Consider the following 16,324-nt stretch of genomic DNA (forward strand, 5'->3'; position numbering starts at 1 on the left):
ATGCTAGGATCAGAGGAGTGTGTCTGCATGTCTGTTGGTGTTTATCTATGTTGGTCACTGGTATATCCTGAGTGCCTATGACAGAGGTTGACAAACCATGGCCCAATGAGTAAGGTGAGCCTACTTCCTAGCTTTATGAAGCTTTGAAACTGAGGATGGTTTGCATGCTTTTAAATGGTTGAAAATAATGACATGAGAACTAATGGAAGCTCATTATCTTCCAAGGCAGTTTTATTGTTGCATACCTGTACTTAGTCACCGATTCACTGTCTGTGCCACTCTTTACCGTGAGAGTAGGATTGTTGTGATGCAGGGATAGTGACCACAGAGCCGAAAAAAATTGTCTTTCACTTTTTATAGAAAAAGAGTTGCTAACAACAGGAAAGATACTTCTCTTTGAGTTTGTGTGTGTGTTCTACACATGTGTACTATTCGTGTGTTTGTGCCTGTATGTGTACTCGTGTGCATTGTGTGCACATACATGTGCAGGCCAGGGACCATTGTCTTCCTCAGTCATCCTTTCCATTTTTAAAACAATATCTCTCACTGAACTTGGAGTTCACCAATTCAGGTAGCCTGGCTGGGAAGCAGAAGCCACTTCTCTCTCTCTCTCTCTCTCTCTCTCTCTCTCTCTCTCTCTCTCTCTCTCTTTCTGACTTTCTGGTGTTAGGATTACAAGCACTCACTGCCACATTCAGCTTTTATGTGGGTACTGGGGATCAAACTTAGACACTCATGTGCGTGCTACAAGCTACCTCCTCCATCCTTCCTAAGTATTTTTAGAGTCAGATGCATTGATGTTTGACCCTTCCCAAAAGAAAGCATTAAGTCTAGATGTGAGTCCAAGGTCAGCCACAGAATAGCATAGGAATATATGATGCATAGGATATATATATATATATATATATATATATATATATATATATATGATAATATAGGATATAGTAAGAAGTGCACAGTGTATGGAAGAAAACAGACTCAGCTGCCATGCTGCCTGACCTCACTGTGCAAGCCTGGCATTCAGGCTTAAGGTCTCTGGGTATCAAAAATCAGGCTAATGATGAGAAAATAAAAGCTAATGTTTGTGAAGTGTTTAGAACAGCACATGGTATAAGTAGCTACAGTTTATTTATTTATTTATTTATTTATTTATTTATTATGCATTTATGCATTTATTTTGGGATGAGGTATTGCTCTATAGCTCTAGCTGGCCTTAAATTTACCATCCTCCTGCCTCTACCTCCTAAGTGTTTGACTATAGGCATGAGGCATCACACTTAACTATGGCAATACAATTTTAACTTTGTTTTTCTGTTAAGAAATTTCAGATACTTAATAAATTAGCCAAGTAAATGAGTGAATCTCAATGTGCTTGTACACAGGAAGAAATCCAAGCATGAAATAAAATTTGAAGATGTCCATTTTTGTCAGCAAGTCATCTATGTGTAGAAAACAAACACATCAGTATGTACTCTAATTGCCTTTGGATTGTAGGAACGAACTGTTGGCCTCTCATACCTGTGATATAATTTTGTAATCAATGCCTCTGTTTCAGATAATAAACAAATTGTATTGTAAATGGTTGAGTAACTTCTGATACAAAATCTAACTACCTAACGACTTCTAATCTGGGGGTATCAAATTGGCATAAACGGAAACAACGATTTAGAGAATGCAGATTGGTTGCTTTGCTGAGGCTGTCACTCTGTCCTTAGGAAGAGAGCCAATAAAGCCACTGTCCTGCAGTCAGCGTGTGGGTATCCAGGCCAGGAACCACACTTGCATATTAGCTAATGCCACTGCTTTCCAGCATTGTAAGACATTTTGGGAATTGATACTTAGAACTCATGGGGTTGGGGATTTAGCTCAGTGGTAGAGCGCTTGCTTAGCAAGTGCAAGGCCCTGGGTTCGGCTCTCAGCTCCAGAAAAAAAAAAAAAAAAAAGATACTTAGGACTCTAAATCTAAATCTTTAAATAGACCATGATAGGTGGAAAGTAAAGGCTTTATATGGTTGCTTTCTGTCTTTTATGTAACAGAATTGCTTGAAGATACTCTTCAGTATGCGCTGTCTAAAGGACAATACATTAGCTGCATCATTATCTTCATGCCTGTTTTCACTACAGTTGCTGTCTGTGTGGTGTCTGAGGTAACTATAGCCTGACTGACACACTGATGAAGTGGGACACACCTCCTTTCTTATTTCATAATCTTAGTTTGTTCAAATGTCAAAAAGCAAAACACTCATTTGGCTTAGATTGTGGAAGCTGCAATGAAAATGTGGACAAACGTTAACTACTCCAGTCCAATCTGAGGTCATTACTAAATTGTGCACTAAAATTAAAAACTACAAAGAAAAAAGAAACTTTTGGTGACTTAAGCGAATCTAGGCCTTCTGTATTGTACGCGGACCTGTAACTGATGTATGCTCCACTAGTCTCCACATCTTCCCCAGCCTCTCTTCAGCTCTAACTTCATCCCAGGGAATGTTCGAGCTTTAGAAGACTTCAGTAGTGACTTCCCTAGCAACTTTCCCGGAGCTTAATTCATACTTTCCTTCAAATGAAGAGAGACATTCTCATCTCTTAATAAACCCAAAGAAAACAGTCAAGACATCAGACTTAAAATGTTTTATGGGTATCCAAGTCCTGTCACCTTCAAAAATTAAAAGAAAAAACCCTGATAAAAATAAGAAAGATGTGTATCTTGAGGTATAATTTGATATTTTGATATACGTATATAATGTCCAAAGATTAAGTTAAGCTATGTAATGTGTTAATTACCTGACTACCTCTCACCTTTTTATAAGACTGTTACGGTGTCTAACCTAACTTAGCAATATGTCATTATTAACTGCACTCACTCTGCCAAGCAATAAACCACTAGGACTTATTTCTTGTGTCTACAATTTCATAGCCTTTGTCAAGTCTTGTCATTTTAAATTACTAATTACTTGAAGATGGGGTCGCAAGCTTCTTATTTCTTTTATTGAACTAATGCTTACTTTATTAAAACAGAATATGAACCTGAGTTCAAATGACATACTCAGAAAAATTGAGCAACTAGAGAAAAATGTAAAATTGATTCCAGTTTTCTTCTGTAAAGTCTTCCTTGGCTGCTCATTTTTCCAGATAATACAAATTCAGAATTATTTAGTCATCTTTAAAGTCATGTTTTATTTTATTATATTAAAATCTTTACTTTCTACAGACACAACATATAATTTCAACATGTGAATTCTTTCACCTACTTTATTGGCTTGTATTTTATATTCATTCTGATCAACTGGTCAGTTTTCATTCCCCTTTACCCTCTCTAAATTTGAGATGTGTCTTCATATTTGGGATCTAAAAATTACAGGTAGAAGGAAAGTAATAAATAAAATGCCCTTCTGTTCAGCTGTCTTCAATGAAAGTGATGTGATCTCAAAAACAATACGGTGACATATCTAACCTCCTGTTGACCTCCGCACAAGGCCGAGAAAACAGTTTTCTATCATACTGGCTATAACACAGGGCCCATTTAGTACTAAAGGGTTTTAACCTAGAACACTTCTGTCTACACTCAAGTTAAAATTCTTCGTTCTTCTGTGAATGCAAATTAGAATAATGTGATTGGTCCCTAAAATGGAAAATGCTACAGCTACTAATAATGGAATGGAGTTGAAATTATATTACTGAGATTGCCAATAGGTTTGGTAAACTATTTTCTTTTCTATTTTCCTCTTTTAAGGGAAAATACAGTTTTCCTCCTACTGCAGAAGTATCAGATTCCTGCAGCATCCGTGACACTTGTAAGCATTCAGTGGTCAGACACCACTACATAGCCTTCAAATGATGTGGCCCAGTGAAGCTGGGAGGTGCTGTCACGGAGCCGGGCAGCCTGGTATCTTAGCCATCCACCAGGACAGAGCCAGCAGGGCCCAGCTGGTGTGCTGATTCCAGACTAAGGTAGGGGTTTGACTAAGGTTTTGCATTTTGAATGTGAACTCCCCTGACATTGAATCCTAGGACATATTTACATATAACAGTGCATTGAGCATGCCAGAAATTATTTACTAGATCTAATGTACAAATCTTACTTGCCCAAATTACTCTTAGGACAGGTTCAATTTTAAATTTATTATCCCCTTTAGGTTTCTGGTTTATTCTAAATTTATTCTAAATTATGTTTTTTTAATATAAAAAGCAGTCTCAAGAGTTTAACTATATGATCTGAATTCTTGACCATGTAGGGTGTGTGCTAAATGAATATAGTGATAGATCAGTCAGAAATGAAAAATGTAACACAGTGGACTGTTACCAATACCCTTTGGATTGTTACTCGACAATACCCTTTGGCATGGCAACATCTGCCCATCACAGTGAGCTCGTCATTTTGATCTTTAGACATATGAAACACACATAAGAAAACCCATTTTCTATTTTGTTCTGACTTGGACTTGTGTGCTCATTGTTGACGTAAGGGGGGTTTGTATTGCTGCTTCTGGTATAGACATCTTTTGACACCATGGTACACAAACTCGTCTCCCACAGCTATTCAAAAAGTCAATCTACAGGATTTGTTACAAGTTCAGGATTTCTCATCCCTCCGGTCGCCCTGAACTTAACAGTAGCGCTGCCCAGACAACTGTAGTTAATAGGCTGTGTTCCTTTAAATTTCTTTTTCCTCAGACTGGTAGAAACATCATGAAAAAAGAATCCAAACATCTACTCTCCTAAGGTTGCCCAGAGTGCTCCCCATGCCCCAGGCATCTATCTGTATGGGACTATGGCTTGGCAGATTGTCAAGCCATGCCCTTTTGTTATGTACTACTTGAAGGTTTACACTGGTCTCAGTGGCCTGGCATCAGAAATCCGGATGCCTAATCATGAAAAGCAGGGGATACCATGCTCTTCTCCAAAACCAGAAAGGAGCCCTTTGCTAGGGCTCCTTTAGAAGGGTTTTTAAATGGGAGCCAATCAAACATGATTGCCAGTTTCTGCAGTCTTTGCATCTGCGGCACCTTCCAAAAGCATCATTTCTCTCTCTTTGGACATGAAATGCTGTTTGCGGCACAGACAGACACTTTCTAAATGGCAAGGGCAGACAGCATCAACAGTTCCCTAACTTCTCTGTGACTCCCGCTAGGCACACAGATCAACTGGAGGTGCAGGACTCTGCTCCCAGCCCTTCTCAACCACCAGCTGTCAATCCCCTCTTCTTGGGATCAAGAGTTAGCAGGCAAGGCTCACCCCACCACCCTGAAACGGTTAGCTTTGCTCTCCTTTAAAAAGTGAAGAGGGAGAGCTTTCCGCAGGATAGAAAAGTTTGCTTGGCCACAGGATGCCTAGCGTTGCAACCAACAACAGGAATGGACAAAGCCTTTTGGGAGTTCCCGGCTACGCAGAGAGCAGACCCCAGTCACAGACAGAGCCAAAACAAACAATAAAAACTTGAGTGCATGGCAGAAACACTGTGAAGTTCTCTCTCTTTGGCTGGCACTGCCTGGGAGTTCCTGCTGGCCCAAAGCAGGAAAGAGAAAGGTCGTCACGACAGGCTCCCTCTCCTTGAGCAAGTCCACCTTGAAGTGCAATGAGACCTGACTGGCCAATGTGTCCAGAGCTGCTCTTCTGAACTGCCCAGGCCTTTGGGCCCCACCTACTTGCTCAGCTTCAACCCCAGTCTGCAACCTTCAAGGTCTCCTGACCTGAAGATTTGGGAACCTGGGCATTCAAGCGCTCAGGGATGCTGTTAGGCCAGGTTCCTGTTGTCCATTCTGACACTCTAAAATCAACTTTCCTCACACCAGCTGAATTGTTTGAGATGGTTTTTTCAGTGTGCAGGAGCCTCCGGCCCAGCCCACCCAGTTCTCCCCTCCTCTCTGCCCCGTCCCCTCCCTCCGGCCTCTCCAGCTCTCCCCCACCCCCCAATCCCACCCCTCCTTCCTCTTTGTTGTCTCCTACCTGCTGGCCAGGCTCTGCCTGCAGTGCTGTCTGAAGGGCATCAGGTGGTAGTTCATGGCGTCCAGCAGCAGCTTCTGGCAGACCGGGTCGGTGCGCATGAAATCCACGGACTGGACCCGCTCTACCAGCTCCGGGGCGGGGATGAGCGCGAAGCGGAGGCGCTTCATGAGGTCAGGCGCGTACTGCATGCGGGTCTCGCGGTCGTGCTCCAGCCACAGCACGGACATCTGGAAAAGTGCCAGCTCCGACTCCACGGGGGGCGGCAGCGAGTCCAGCAGGGCACGCATCTCCTCGAAGTTAAGCAACAGCACATCCTCCACCAGGTACTTGTTGGCCAGCTTCTTGGTCTCCTCCAGGCCGTGCAGGGCGGCGATCTTGCACACCTGCTTGTAGTTCTGCACCGAGATCTGGTCGTTGAGGAACTGAACGCAGAGCTTGGTGACCTGAGGGATATGCAGGATCTTGCTGACCGACAGCACCTCCTCCACGGTGTCCAGGGAGAGGGTCACGTTGGCCGTGTAGAGGTATTCGAGCACTAGGCGCAGCCCGATGGACGAGCAGCCCTGCAGCACGAGGTTGTTGATGGCTCGGGGACTGGTCAGCAGCTTGTCGTCGGGGGAGGAGGAAGGAGTCCCGGGCTCCTCCTGTGGCGGTGGCTGCTGCTGCTGTGGAGGCTGCTGCTGCGGCTGCTGCTGCTGCTGCTGCTGGTCCTTGGGGGCCCCCAGGCCGTCCTGGCCGCCGACCCCTCCCCCGAGAGGGGGGTGGCTGGAGAAGAGTGATCGGAAGTACTGCGAGCAGGAGGCCAGCACGGCCTTGTGGCAGTGGAACTGTTGGCCCTGGGCCGTCAGGGTCACGTCGCAAAATAGCTGCTTCCTCCACAGCAGGTTGAGGCCGTGCAGCAGGTTGTCACTGTGGCTGGGGTCGAAGGTGGAGGTCCTGTCCCCGGATCTGGACATGGCGAGCTGACTCGGCGCACCTGGCTTTAAACCCTCCTCCAACCTGGCAGACAGGGGTGGGGGATGGGAGGGGGAGTAGGGTGGTGTAGGGGGGTGGGGTGTGGCCGGGGTGGGGAAGGGTGTGGAGGGGAGAGAGGAACAACAATCAAAGCCCCGCTTGGCTCCCTCTCTGTGCGCTCAGGACCCGACCCTAAGAGGAAGGTGTGAAGGCGCGGGTTCCTGAGCGCCTCCTGAAGGGTCCTGGTCTGGGGTCGGGACGCCGGTTCTGCTCCCTGCTACCTCTTACACACTTCACCCCTCACTTTCCTAAAAGCACCCAGGCTCCTCTCTTGGCAGAGACAGCGGTGACAGCAGCGGCGGCAAAAGTGGAGGCTGAGGCCGTGACACCTCGTGGGCTCTTGTCCATGCCCGGCTGGATGAAGGGAAAGGCCGGGAGTGGGGAGTCAGGGGGTGCCCCGGGAGCTCAGAAGCGACCGACGGCGGCGGTTCCAGGTCAACTGGTGCTGGAAGCTTTGCTTTTCTTAGTTGGCCCAGTTTGGGGGTGGGGTGGGAAAAGGGGGGTAACACAGGCGTGCGAGTGGGCGATTCTTAGCTCTCTGAAAGCTGGGGACACCTTCGATTATCCGCGCTGCCCCGAAAAAGTCCTAGGCTCACAGTCTGAGGGAGGAGATAAAGCCCTTTCTTCTCCCGGGGAAGTGCAGCGGAGCGCGATGGGGACCCGCTCAGTGGACTCGGCAGAGGCGGGAGCTGTCCTTATCAATTCTAGCTCATTTCGCTCAGCCCGGCCCTGCCCGCTTCCCCGCTTCGCAAACTGTTGGTTTCCCTCGCCGCCACCCCGTTTTGCTAATTTTCCAGAGACGCCTTTAAACCTGGCCAGAGAATCCTTCCACCCACACCACCCACCCTCCTACCCCTGACCCCCTTCTCCCTGCACCTTTGCTATTTCAGAGCACGGAAGTTCAGACATCTAGTTCCCCTTCCAGTGCGGGGCGGCACCGGGGATGACTGGGGGGCAAGTTGGGGTGCCAGGCAGGATTTAGAGCAGGAGACTAGAGGCCAGGAGGGATTGGTGTGGACCGGTCTCCCTCTCGAGCACCGGGAGCAGTCGCTTTAACTGGAGGAACTACGAGAAGTTCAAGTTAGAAGGCAGGTGTTGGGGGAGGGGTGGCGGCCGTGGAGTGGGGGTGGGGTGGGGGCGCGGTCCGGTGCGGGGGGTCTCTGCTCCGCACCCAAAAGGATTTTGGGTAGGCACAGCATCCCCGCGACCCCCGGGGTTCAGCTCCAGAGGTCCCCCACTCGGGCACCCCCACTCCCCCAGCCCTGGAAGTACTTCTGTAAAAAGTCTGAGCCGCCCGCTTCTAGGTGCTAGGAGGCCGGGGAGGGGGAGGCCAGGTGAAATCCACACGCCGAGTCCTTAATGTGTAATTGCACCTTTCAGGGCTGAACGGGAAGGGACCCTCTGCCCGCGTCCCGCCGCGCGCCCGCCGGGACCACCGCCGCCGCCGCCGCCGCCGCCGCCCGGCTCCGAGGGACCCGCCGGACCTGCCCCTTCCGCTGCGGCTCACTCTGCCTTGCCCGGCGCCGCTTCTGGATCGCCGGCTTCTCGTTCCAACCAGACTCGGCTCCTCTGCACTCACTTTCCCATCCTGTTCCAGGTGGACCCTAACCTCCCTCCCCCCGGCAGCAGCCCCCTCCCCCAAAGCTCGGGCTGGCGGGGGAAACACTTGAGTCCTCCCTGGAAGTGGCCCTGGTCATACCTCTCTCCAGCTCGCCCCGCTTCGTTGTCTCGCCCCCCCCCCCCATCTTTTCCTAGTCTTTTTCCTTCTTGTTCTCCTCCTTTGCTTCCACCCCCCCATCTGCTTATTTCTTGCAATGGGAGTTTTATTCTTTATAAGCGTTTGCCACAACCCCCCCCATAAGTCTCCCCCCACCCCACAACAACCCAAAAGACAAGGAAAATACAGGCAAGGTAGACCCAAGGCCAGAAACTTACCTGCTGTCAGCCAGCTGCAAAGTCAGGGCTCACTTAAGCTCCCCCCAAAATCAATTGTCCTTCCTTTTTAAAGGTTTGCTCTCTCCTTGGGAGGGGAATACACCTTCTGGCTCCCAACTCCAGGCAGTCACTCTGTACAATTTATTTTGTCGTACATCATTTGATCACCATGAATTAGCAACAGCAAGAAAATATAGGAGGAGAGGGAGAAAAGAGAGAAAGAGAGAGGGAGAGAGAGAGGAGAGAGAGGGAGAGAGAGAGAGGGAGCAGAGCTTTCTGCAAGAGAAGAAGAAGAAAAAATGTACGTGTGACAAATTATGCTACCAAGAAACAACACATCATTATCCTTGGGCCTGGGGCTCAGTGAGTCGTAACGAGAGTAATAGGAAATCCACGGTTGGGGAGAGAAATGGTCGTGCTTGGCCAGTAGAGAGAGACCATACAGGGGGATGGATGCTGGAGAGACTCGCAAAATTATGGCTCAAGGCTATTGTAAAAATTGTCGAGCGTAAATGACTGCGATTTCAAACATCTTTGGAAGAAAGAAGGGGAAAAAGCGAGCCCCCCCTCCCTCCCTCTCCCTCTCTCTCCCTCTCTCTTCTCTTCTCTCTATAAAGAACCGTCAAGTTTTAGTGCGCATTGCTAATTAGTCAATTTCTCTCTGCCTTCACAGGCTGGCGACTTCGCTGCTGAGCTGAAACTGCTAATTTCTGTGACCAGCTTTTTTCTTAGCTGTGATCTGGATGAATGAGTAGCTGTCTCACAGAGATGACAAAAATAAACTCTAATCCCCCCAAAAATTTCCACTACATCTTTCTCATGCATAGATTTATGATCTTCAAGCGCTCTGTGCAATATGCAAACTTTTTTTGTGTCTGTGTATACGCTGTTGTTTGCAGCTTCCACAACATCGGTATGCTGGGTTTTCCCTCCCACCCCCAGCCCCCACACACTCTCAAATGCAGAAGCTGCCTGATCTCAAAGTATGCTAGGATGCCACTTTAGCCTGTCTTGGTATCTAGGGTGTGGGACTGACTTGGAAGATACCAGTCCTCACCCTAGGAGGGCTGAGGACACACACCAGGGGTGGGGGAAGTCGAGCTGGGAGAACAGAGGACAGGCCTTGGATTTTTTTCCTCTCTGTACTATTCAAGCTTTATGATCTTGTTGGAAAACATATTTTTCTCTTATTATTTTTGTCTGGTTAAACAACCTCTTTTGAAGTTCTCTGTCAGCTTTTGACACATAAGAGTACAGAAACCATGCTTTTTATTAACACATTATCATATTGTCAGATTTGTATTTCAATTAAGAGTCTTTGGTTAGCAGGAGCTAGTATTAACTGTTAGGGGACCCAGCTGTAATTTCACAAATGTAACCTTTCAACTTCAGAGTTCACTTGATAAATAAGGACCATCCCATAGGGCTCACATTGTTGACCCTGCTTAGCATTCAGAATGAACCTCAGTCTTAGGACTTCAGCTGCATCAGAAAGGCATGAGCATTCCAGTAGAGGATATGTCCTCCAGACTTATCTCATCACATATGGTCCCTCATTTAAGTTATCAATGAGAGTTGGAGGTGTCCAAGAAACACACACACACACACACACACACACACACACACACACACACAGAGAACACACATGCACATTGGGGGGGGCAGAAAATGAAAGGTATGCCCTTGAATAAAATGAATATAAAAGAAAACTGGATATGAATTAACTTGAGTTTTGTCAATAAATATAGAATGATTCACTATAATGTACTCTGGGTAGTAAACTTATTAAAATATATCACCCAAGCATTGTCTTTTTACACCCCCCCCTTGATTTGTGAGAGATGGAAAGACACCTGCTTAAGTGTGTATGTGTGTGTGTGTGGGGGGGGGTTAAACATTTGAGGCTTAGAAACAGGGGACTTCCCAGCTAGAATGATAACATTAACATGCATATGGGATACTCACTCAAATAAATGAAGGGGAAGGAGCCAAAGCCCCTACAAAGGCCCTTCGCTGCCCAGGTCCCTGGGTTATCTGAGAGAAGGACTTCTTTATTCCGATCCAGCTGAGGTCCTACATCCTCCTCTCACACTTAACAATAAAACCAAACTCACAGTAAGACAAAAGACAGGTTCTTTTTGTTATTGCCATTGTTCTTTAGGACCAAGGACAGAAGGAAAACAGATTCAAGTTGTCTGGTCCTACCATTTCCAAAGTTCTTTTCATTTTTGAACTTCTATTATGTGGACCTTGCTAAGGAAGACCACATGACTGTAACACAGTGCTTTTTGGGGTTCTATGTCATTAAGAGTTAAAGGTACTAACTATGTGGGTGTTAACCAAATTCTCATGCATGCAGAGTGCATGCTCACCTTATGTTTTTTTTTTTTTTTTTTTGGACTTTTATGGACTTCCAGTAGATATTTGGAACTCAACTCAACAATGAATAATGACAGATAATTTAAATTACAGCCTTCTTCCCATTGCATCACAGAGGAACTAAAGTCTATTTTGTGAGGATCAAATTCCTTTCGAGTTTCTGAATACTTTTTTTTTCTTCTTTTTACTACTAATAGAGATAGGTCACTAATTATGAGTGTTAGAGTCTTCATGCTTCCCAGCAGCATAAAAAGCACATTTTAAGAATTTGTGTCTATCTGTTATTTTGTTTATCTAGCGTCTAGCTGGAAGAGAGAGGAAGCAGAGGTGGAGATGTCTCACTGGGAAGCAGGGGTTGAGATGAAGTGCTTGGCTCATTTTCTCCTGCATCTTAGAGTTACCACATTTGATGATGTTTAAACTTTCAGAGGCAAAATAATAACTACAGCTCTTCTGTAAGCAACCAAGAATGCCCAACCCCAAAAACTCCTCTCGTACTCTGTGCACAAATGAACACGTATATCATGTAAACCTCATACCTCTAATGTCTTGCATAGGCTTTGACTGCAATGGTTGCTGGACCCACAAATGCTACAACACTGTTTACAATAAATCCTGTTGTGAAAGATTCAATTTACAGCAATCAGATTGTAGCTTCTAAGCGATTGTAAGTATTTGAATTTTATCCTACTTCACTGTTCAACATACAGAAATTGCGTCTGTGTGTTTGATCTATCCTGCTGAGCACTATCAGCGGCTGGCAACTCTGCCACCATTGTTTTTAAAATGGCAGGAAGGACGATGTGACTCTTCAAGAGCACTCAGCAGGATAGATTTTTCATGGCAGAAGAGGAGCAAGAATTGTCTTTGAAAGAAAACGACCACAATAACAACAAACATCCAATCATATAGTCATCTAATCTCCGCAGTCTTCATACTTTGGCAGAATTATCAAAATTCTTCATCAGAGATTCTGCATTAAATTATGTACAGTGAAAAGATCCGGAAATACCTACCACTGACTTCTTAAGAGAGCTGTCACAGCTCTGAGCACGTTGGTCAGTCTTTGAGGTGGCAGAGATCCAGGCTTATGGGATCTCCAGTTGCCCACAGCTATTTTGTTGGACTGGAAGGACAAGGAATATCTGTAAAGCGATTCTGGCCATGTTTGGGTGCCTAGCATGAGGGGCTGCTGCGCTGAAACTATTTTCCTGCCTCTTGACTTTCCTAATTCAGCTTCTTGAGTGATCCTCAAATTGTATAAACATCAGCGCCTGGCCTCCTCTGTGTCTGTTAGTAATGAATACTGCTTCATGAGATCTGGTCCTAGAGATTGCTGCCATGTGGAATGTGTGCAAAAATGGGGAAATGATGTTCCATGTTACAGGTGGAACAAAATTCAGTAAAAGAAGGAAGGACCACACAGTTCTCTCCAAATGAAAGGAGAAATCAAACACAATTCATAACTTTCTAGGCTTTAAAAATTTTAAATCTCGGTTAGACATGATCTGAGATATCCCAAGGTCATCAGCAACATGCGGTGTACTGAAGAGCAAAGAGCTCCTGAGATAGAGTAAAATCAATGGTGCTGTTGGCTAGCATTTCCCCAAAAGCCAAAGGTTTACTGTTGCTCCAAGGACTTGGCTCTAGACATTCTAGTTCTAGGTATGGATGCAGTTCTAGCTCCTCTGGGGACGTTGCTCACTGCTAGCTGCTCTCTGTACACTCTGGACTCACGTGTAAAGCACCTATAGCTAGTCCTCCGTGTAGAACTCTCAACTATCTCTCCTTTTTGAAGGCAGCTTTAAGTAGTAACAACCAGTATTGCTTATTGAGTTTGTGATCTGTGTGATGGACACTGTTATGCATCCTTCAGTTTCTTAATCCTCTGGCTAATCCTGAGTTTGGTAGCTTGCAAAAGCATCCCTGCTTTCATGAGGACTGGATCTATTTCCCATTCCTTGAATATGAGATGCCTTTGTTATTTGCTTAGACCAACTGAATGTGCTAGAAGTGACTTTGCGCTGAGTCTAGGCCTTAAGAGACATTATATGCTTATAACTCTCTCTAGTTCGACACTTTGGCTCTAACAGCTGCCATGTGAAAAAGTCCAGTCTAGCTTGGTTGGAAGGGGAGACCCTACACGGGCCAAACATTCTCCAGCTCATCCAGTAACTGAACACAGATGCACAAAAGAGCCAGGGCAAAGCAATAGACTTAGGATGGCCTGGAATGTTTAACCATATAACCCTTAGCTAAATAGTGTCATGTCGTTTCAAGTCATTACTATTTAGGGTGATTTGTTCATAGTGAGATCAGCAGATAGGGACAGATGCATTATCATTTTAATGACGATAATCCAAGATGGAGAAAACAGATAAAAATTTCAGAATCGTCTATTTCCAAAGGTAGACTTGAGATTATAACCAATACATCCTGATTTGATAGGTTAGCCAATCTACTACATTGAACACTGCCCCACGAACATTCATTATTTATTTTCTTTTGGTCTTTCATCTATCAAGTATAGATCAAAGATTTATTATATACCAAATACTGAATATAGAATAATGAATAAAACTGATTCTTTTTTTTCTTTTTTTTTGTGAACTAACTGCCTTTATTTTTTTTTATTTTACAATACTATTCAGTTCTACATAATAGCCACAGATTCCCTTGTTCTCTCCCTTCCTGCCCCCCTCCCCTTCCCCCATAAAACTGATTCTTGTTCTCAAGGAGTTAACATTCTAGTAAAGGAAACAGGGAGATGAGATATAAGTAAGTGAATAACTGAAATTAATAATTAATGTATGTATAAGAAACTGGGGTAGCAGAGAAAAGAAAGTCTGTAACTTCTTCTTAGTGCTATCTGTGTATTTTTTCTATTTATTATTTACTTATTTGTTAGTTACTTATTTAGGGAAATCTATTTTACCATAACAAGTAAACTACAATCTTCAAAATAAAAAGTATCATAATTGGCAAAAACTTCCACAGTTCATAGCTCTGTATTATATGCAAAATAGTTATCCAATAAACATGTTACTGGATTATTAAAAGTGAGCTTTCAAATTTATCAGAAAGAAATAGCGTGTGGGTAACATTTTACAGCTGAAGAGATTGGTTAGGGCATCTGACCAGAGTGGCATTAGTCAAACTCTTGACTATATTAATCTGTTGTCCTACAGCTAAAAAAAAGTTTATTATCTCATGAAACTTTTTCTTACAGCATGTGCAGAGGCACCTGATGGGACCTTCAAGAATCTTTCAATCACCGAGCAAACACTCTGAGATTTTAGGGAACAGTTACTTCAAAGACTTAACTCAGTGCTACATTCCGAGAGGGTTTTGAACCCCCAGATTTGAGCCTTGGGTCTGGCACTTTGCATGTATAATTTAGCATTTAAACATCCTCAGGAAGAGGATTGTCTCAGTGCCTACCTCAAAAGATTTTATGATGTTGGGCTTTTGCAAGGATGTACTATATAGAGCAGACACTTGCTTGGAGAGTGCCATATGGGTGATTGCTAAATAAGTAAACAACAACATCAACAAAAATCCAAAACAAATACAACAAAACCCAGGCACAGCTAGGGAATTCTGTCTTGATTTTCCTTTTACTTCTTTTCTGCCTTGTGTTCAATCATTACTGGGTAGAAAATACAATACTTCTATCTGCTTTTCCTTGGGTAGCAATAATTTATGATTCTATTCCAAGGGTGACTGATCCCTTTAACAAAAGTATCATTATTTTTTGACTTTGTTCTTCAATAGCATATGTTTTACATGTTTATTGTATGTTTAGAGTCATCACTCCTTTACCTTTGACAACAGTGATGGCTCATATTTGCCTTAAGTAATTCAGCTTTTTAAAAATTAAGGCTATTTATCATTAATGGTGGGATGATGAGCCTATTCCTGACTCTGAAAAGCAGCCTGTTGCCAATTCATCTTTTTGCCAGTGACCACGGCGGGAGAGAATGTGATGCCTTCCGGCTTCTGGCTCTCACGTCACTTGTGACTCTACACATGTCATTTTCCTGTTCCAGGGCTTGCTTCAGTTTCCCTGCATGTGGGGCTACATAGAACACTCCCTTTATCTAATCACTACTCTTGGGCTCAACTGAAGATAAGTGGCTATACAAAACGAGACAATAAAAAACAAAATAGTCCCCAAAGGTCAGTTGGGAACTTGCTTAGTAAAATAAGCTGAAAGTTTAGGCTGAGGGAGAGGGAAAAGTATATTCATTCTCTCTTGAAAATAGTGTGGAGGCTGGAGGCCAGAGAGATTCACCCAGTCACCACTTTAGAATTAGGTCATATTCAGACAGCAGATCGAGGATGTGGGAGTGTTCTGAGTGTATAAACAGAAATCATGTATTTTCCAAATTTGTTTTACATAAATCAAAAGTTTTCAAAGATTGTAGAATATATTACTGTAGGTATGTCAAATTCTGAATGCTCATTAAAAAGCATAGAATGTTCCCCTCATACCCAGGACAACATATTTTTATCATAAAGAATTATCACCCAAAGTTGCAAATTATTCTAATCAACTTCTCCACCCTCAAATTTTTCTTTTTTCTTGTGACAATATTTTTCCACCTTTACTCATTCTTAAAAAATGAAGATGTGTGTCCCTCTGTCAGAATATCCACTAATAATTTTTAGAGTTCATAGAAAGTAATCATCTAAGTTTTTTAGTGAAATGGTTTTGAGGCTAATAATCAAATAATATTACAGAGTTAATCACTCTCATTGGGACACTAGATCCAAGGAGACCTGTTTATATCTTAGATACTTGTCTGTGCTCATGGCTCCTTTCATGTTAATGTAAACTTCTTCCACCTTTCATTTTCATAATATCTGGTTTCTTCTGTCTCTTCATTATATCTTTCTTAGCTATCTATTCCACCCCTACTCTACCATTGGATTCATAATGGCACACTCATAATACTTTATTTAAGCTATTCAAATTCTATATTTAGTAGTGTCATGCTGTAGAAGTATTATCTGAAAGCAGGTATACACTTTAAGTATTAGTGGATTGAGT

At 44.0% G+C, this 16,324-nt stretch overlaps 1 protein-coding gene and 1 pseudogene across 5 annotated transcripts in view; one reads left to right on the plus strand and one right to left on the minus strand.

Moving 5' to 3' along the window:
• Window positions 1-16,324, minus strand: part of Klhl14 (kelch like family member 14) — a 133,456-nt gene that overhangs the window by 100,605 nt on the left and 16,527 nt on the right. Inside the window, exons 3-4 of one of the 4 annotated variants that reach the window (XM_076554793.1) lie at window positions 8,893-9,168; window positions 5,944-6,942 (exon numbers count right to left, since the gene is read on the minus strand). In XM_076554793.1, coding sequence (XP_076410908.1) covers window positions 5,944-6,899 — 956 coding nt within the window. In that variant the 5' untranslated portion in view covers window positions 6,900-6,942; window positions 8,893-9,168. Of the gene's footprint in view, window positions 1-5,943; window positions 6,943-7,833; window positions 8,039-8,892; window positions 9,422-16,324 lie in introns of those variants that run through there. The other 3 variants (XM_015986997.3, XM_076554795.1, XM_076554794.1) reach the window with 3 other exon arrangements.
• Window positions 7,304-10,655, plus strand: LOC143269524 (uncharacterized; annotated as a pseudogene). Its single transcript, XR_013045984.1, has 3 exons — window positions 7,304-7,391; window positions 8,338-8,554; window positions 9,566-10,655. The product of XR_013045984.1 is annotated as an uncharacterized LOC143269524 (transcript).

Source organism: Peromyscus maniculatus, chromosome 19, assembly GCF_049852395.1.
Source record: "Peromyscus maniculatus bairdii isolate BWxNUB_F1_BW_parent chromosome 19, HU_Pman_BW_mat_3.1, whole genome shotgun sequence".
NCBI lineage: Eukaryota > Metazoa > Chordata > Mammalia > Rodentia > Cricetidae > Peromyscus > Peromyscus maniculatus.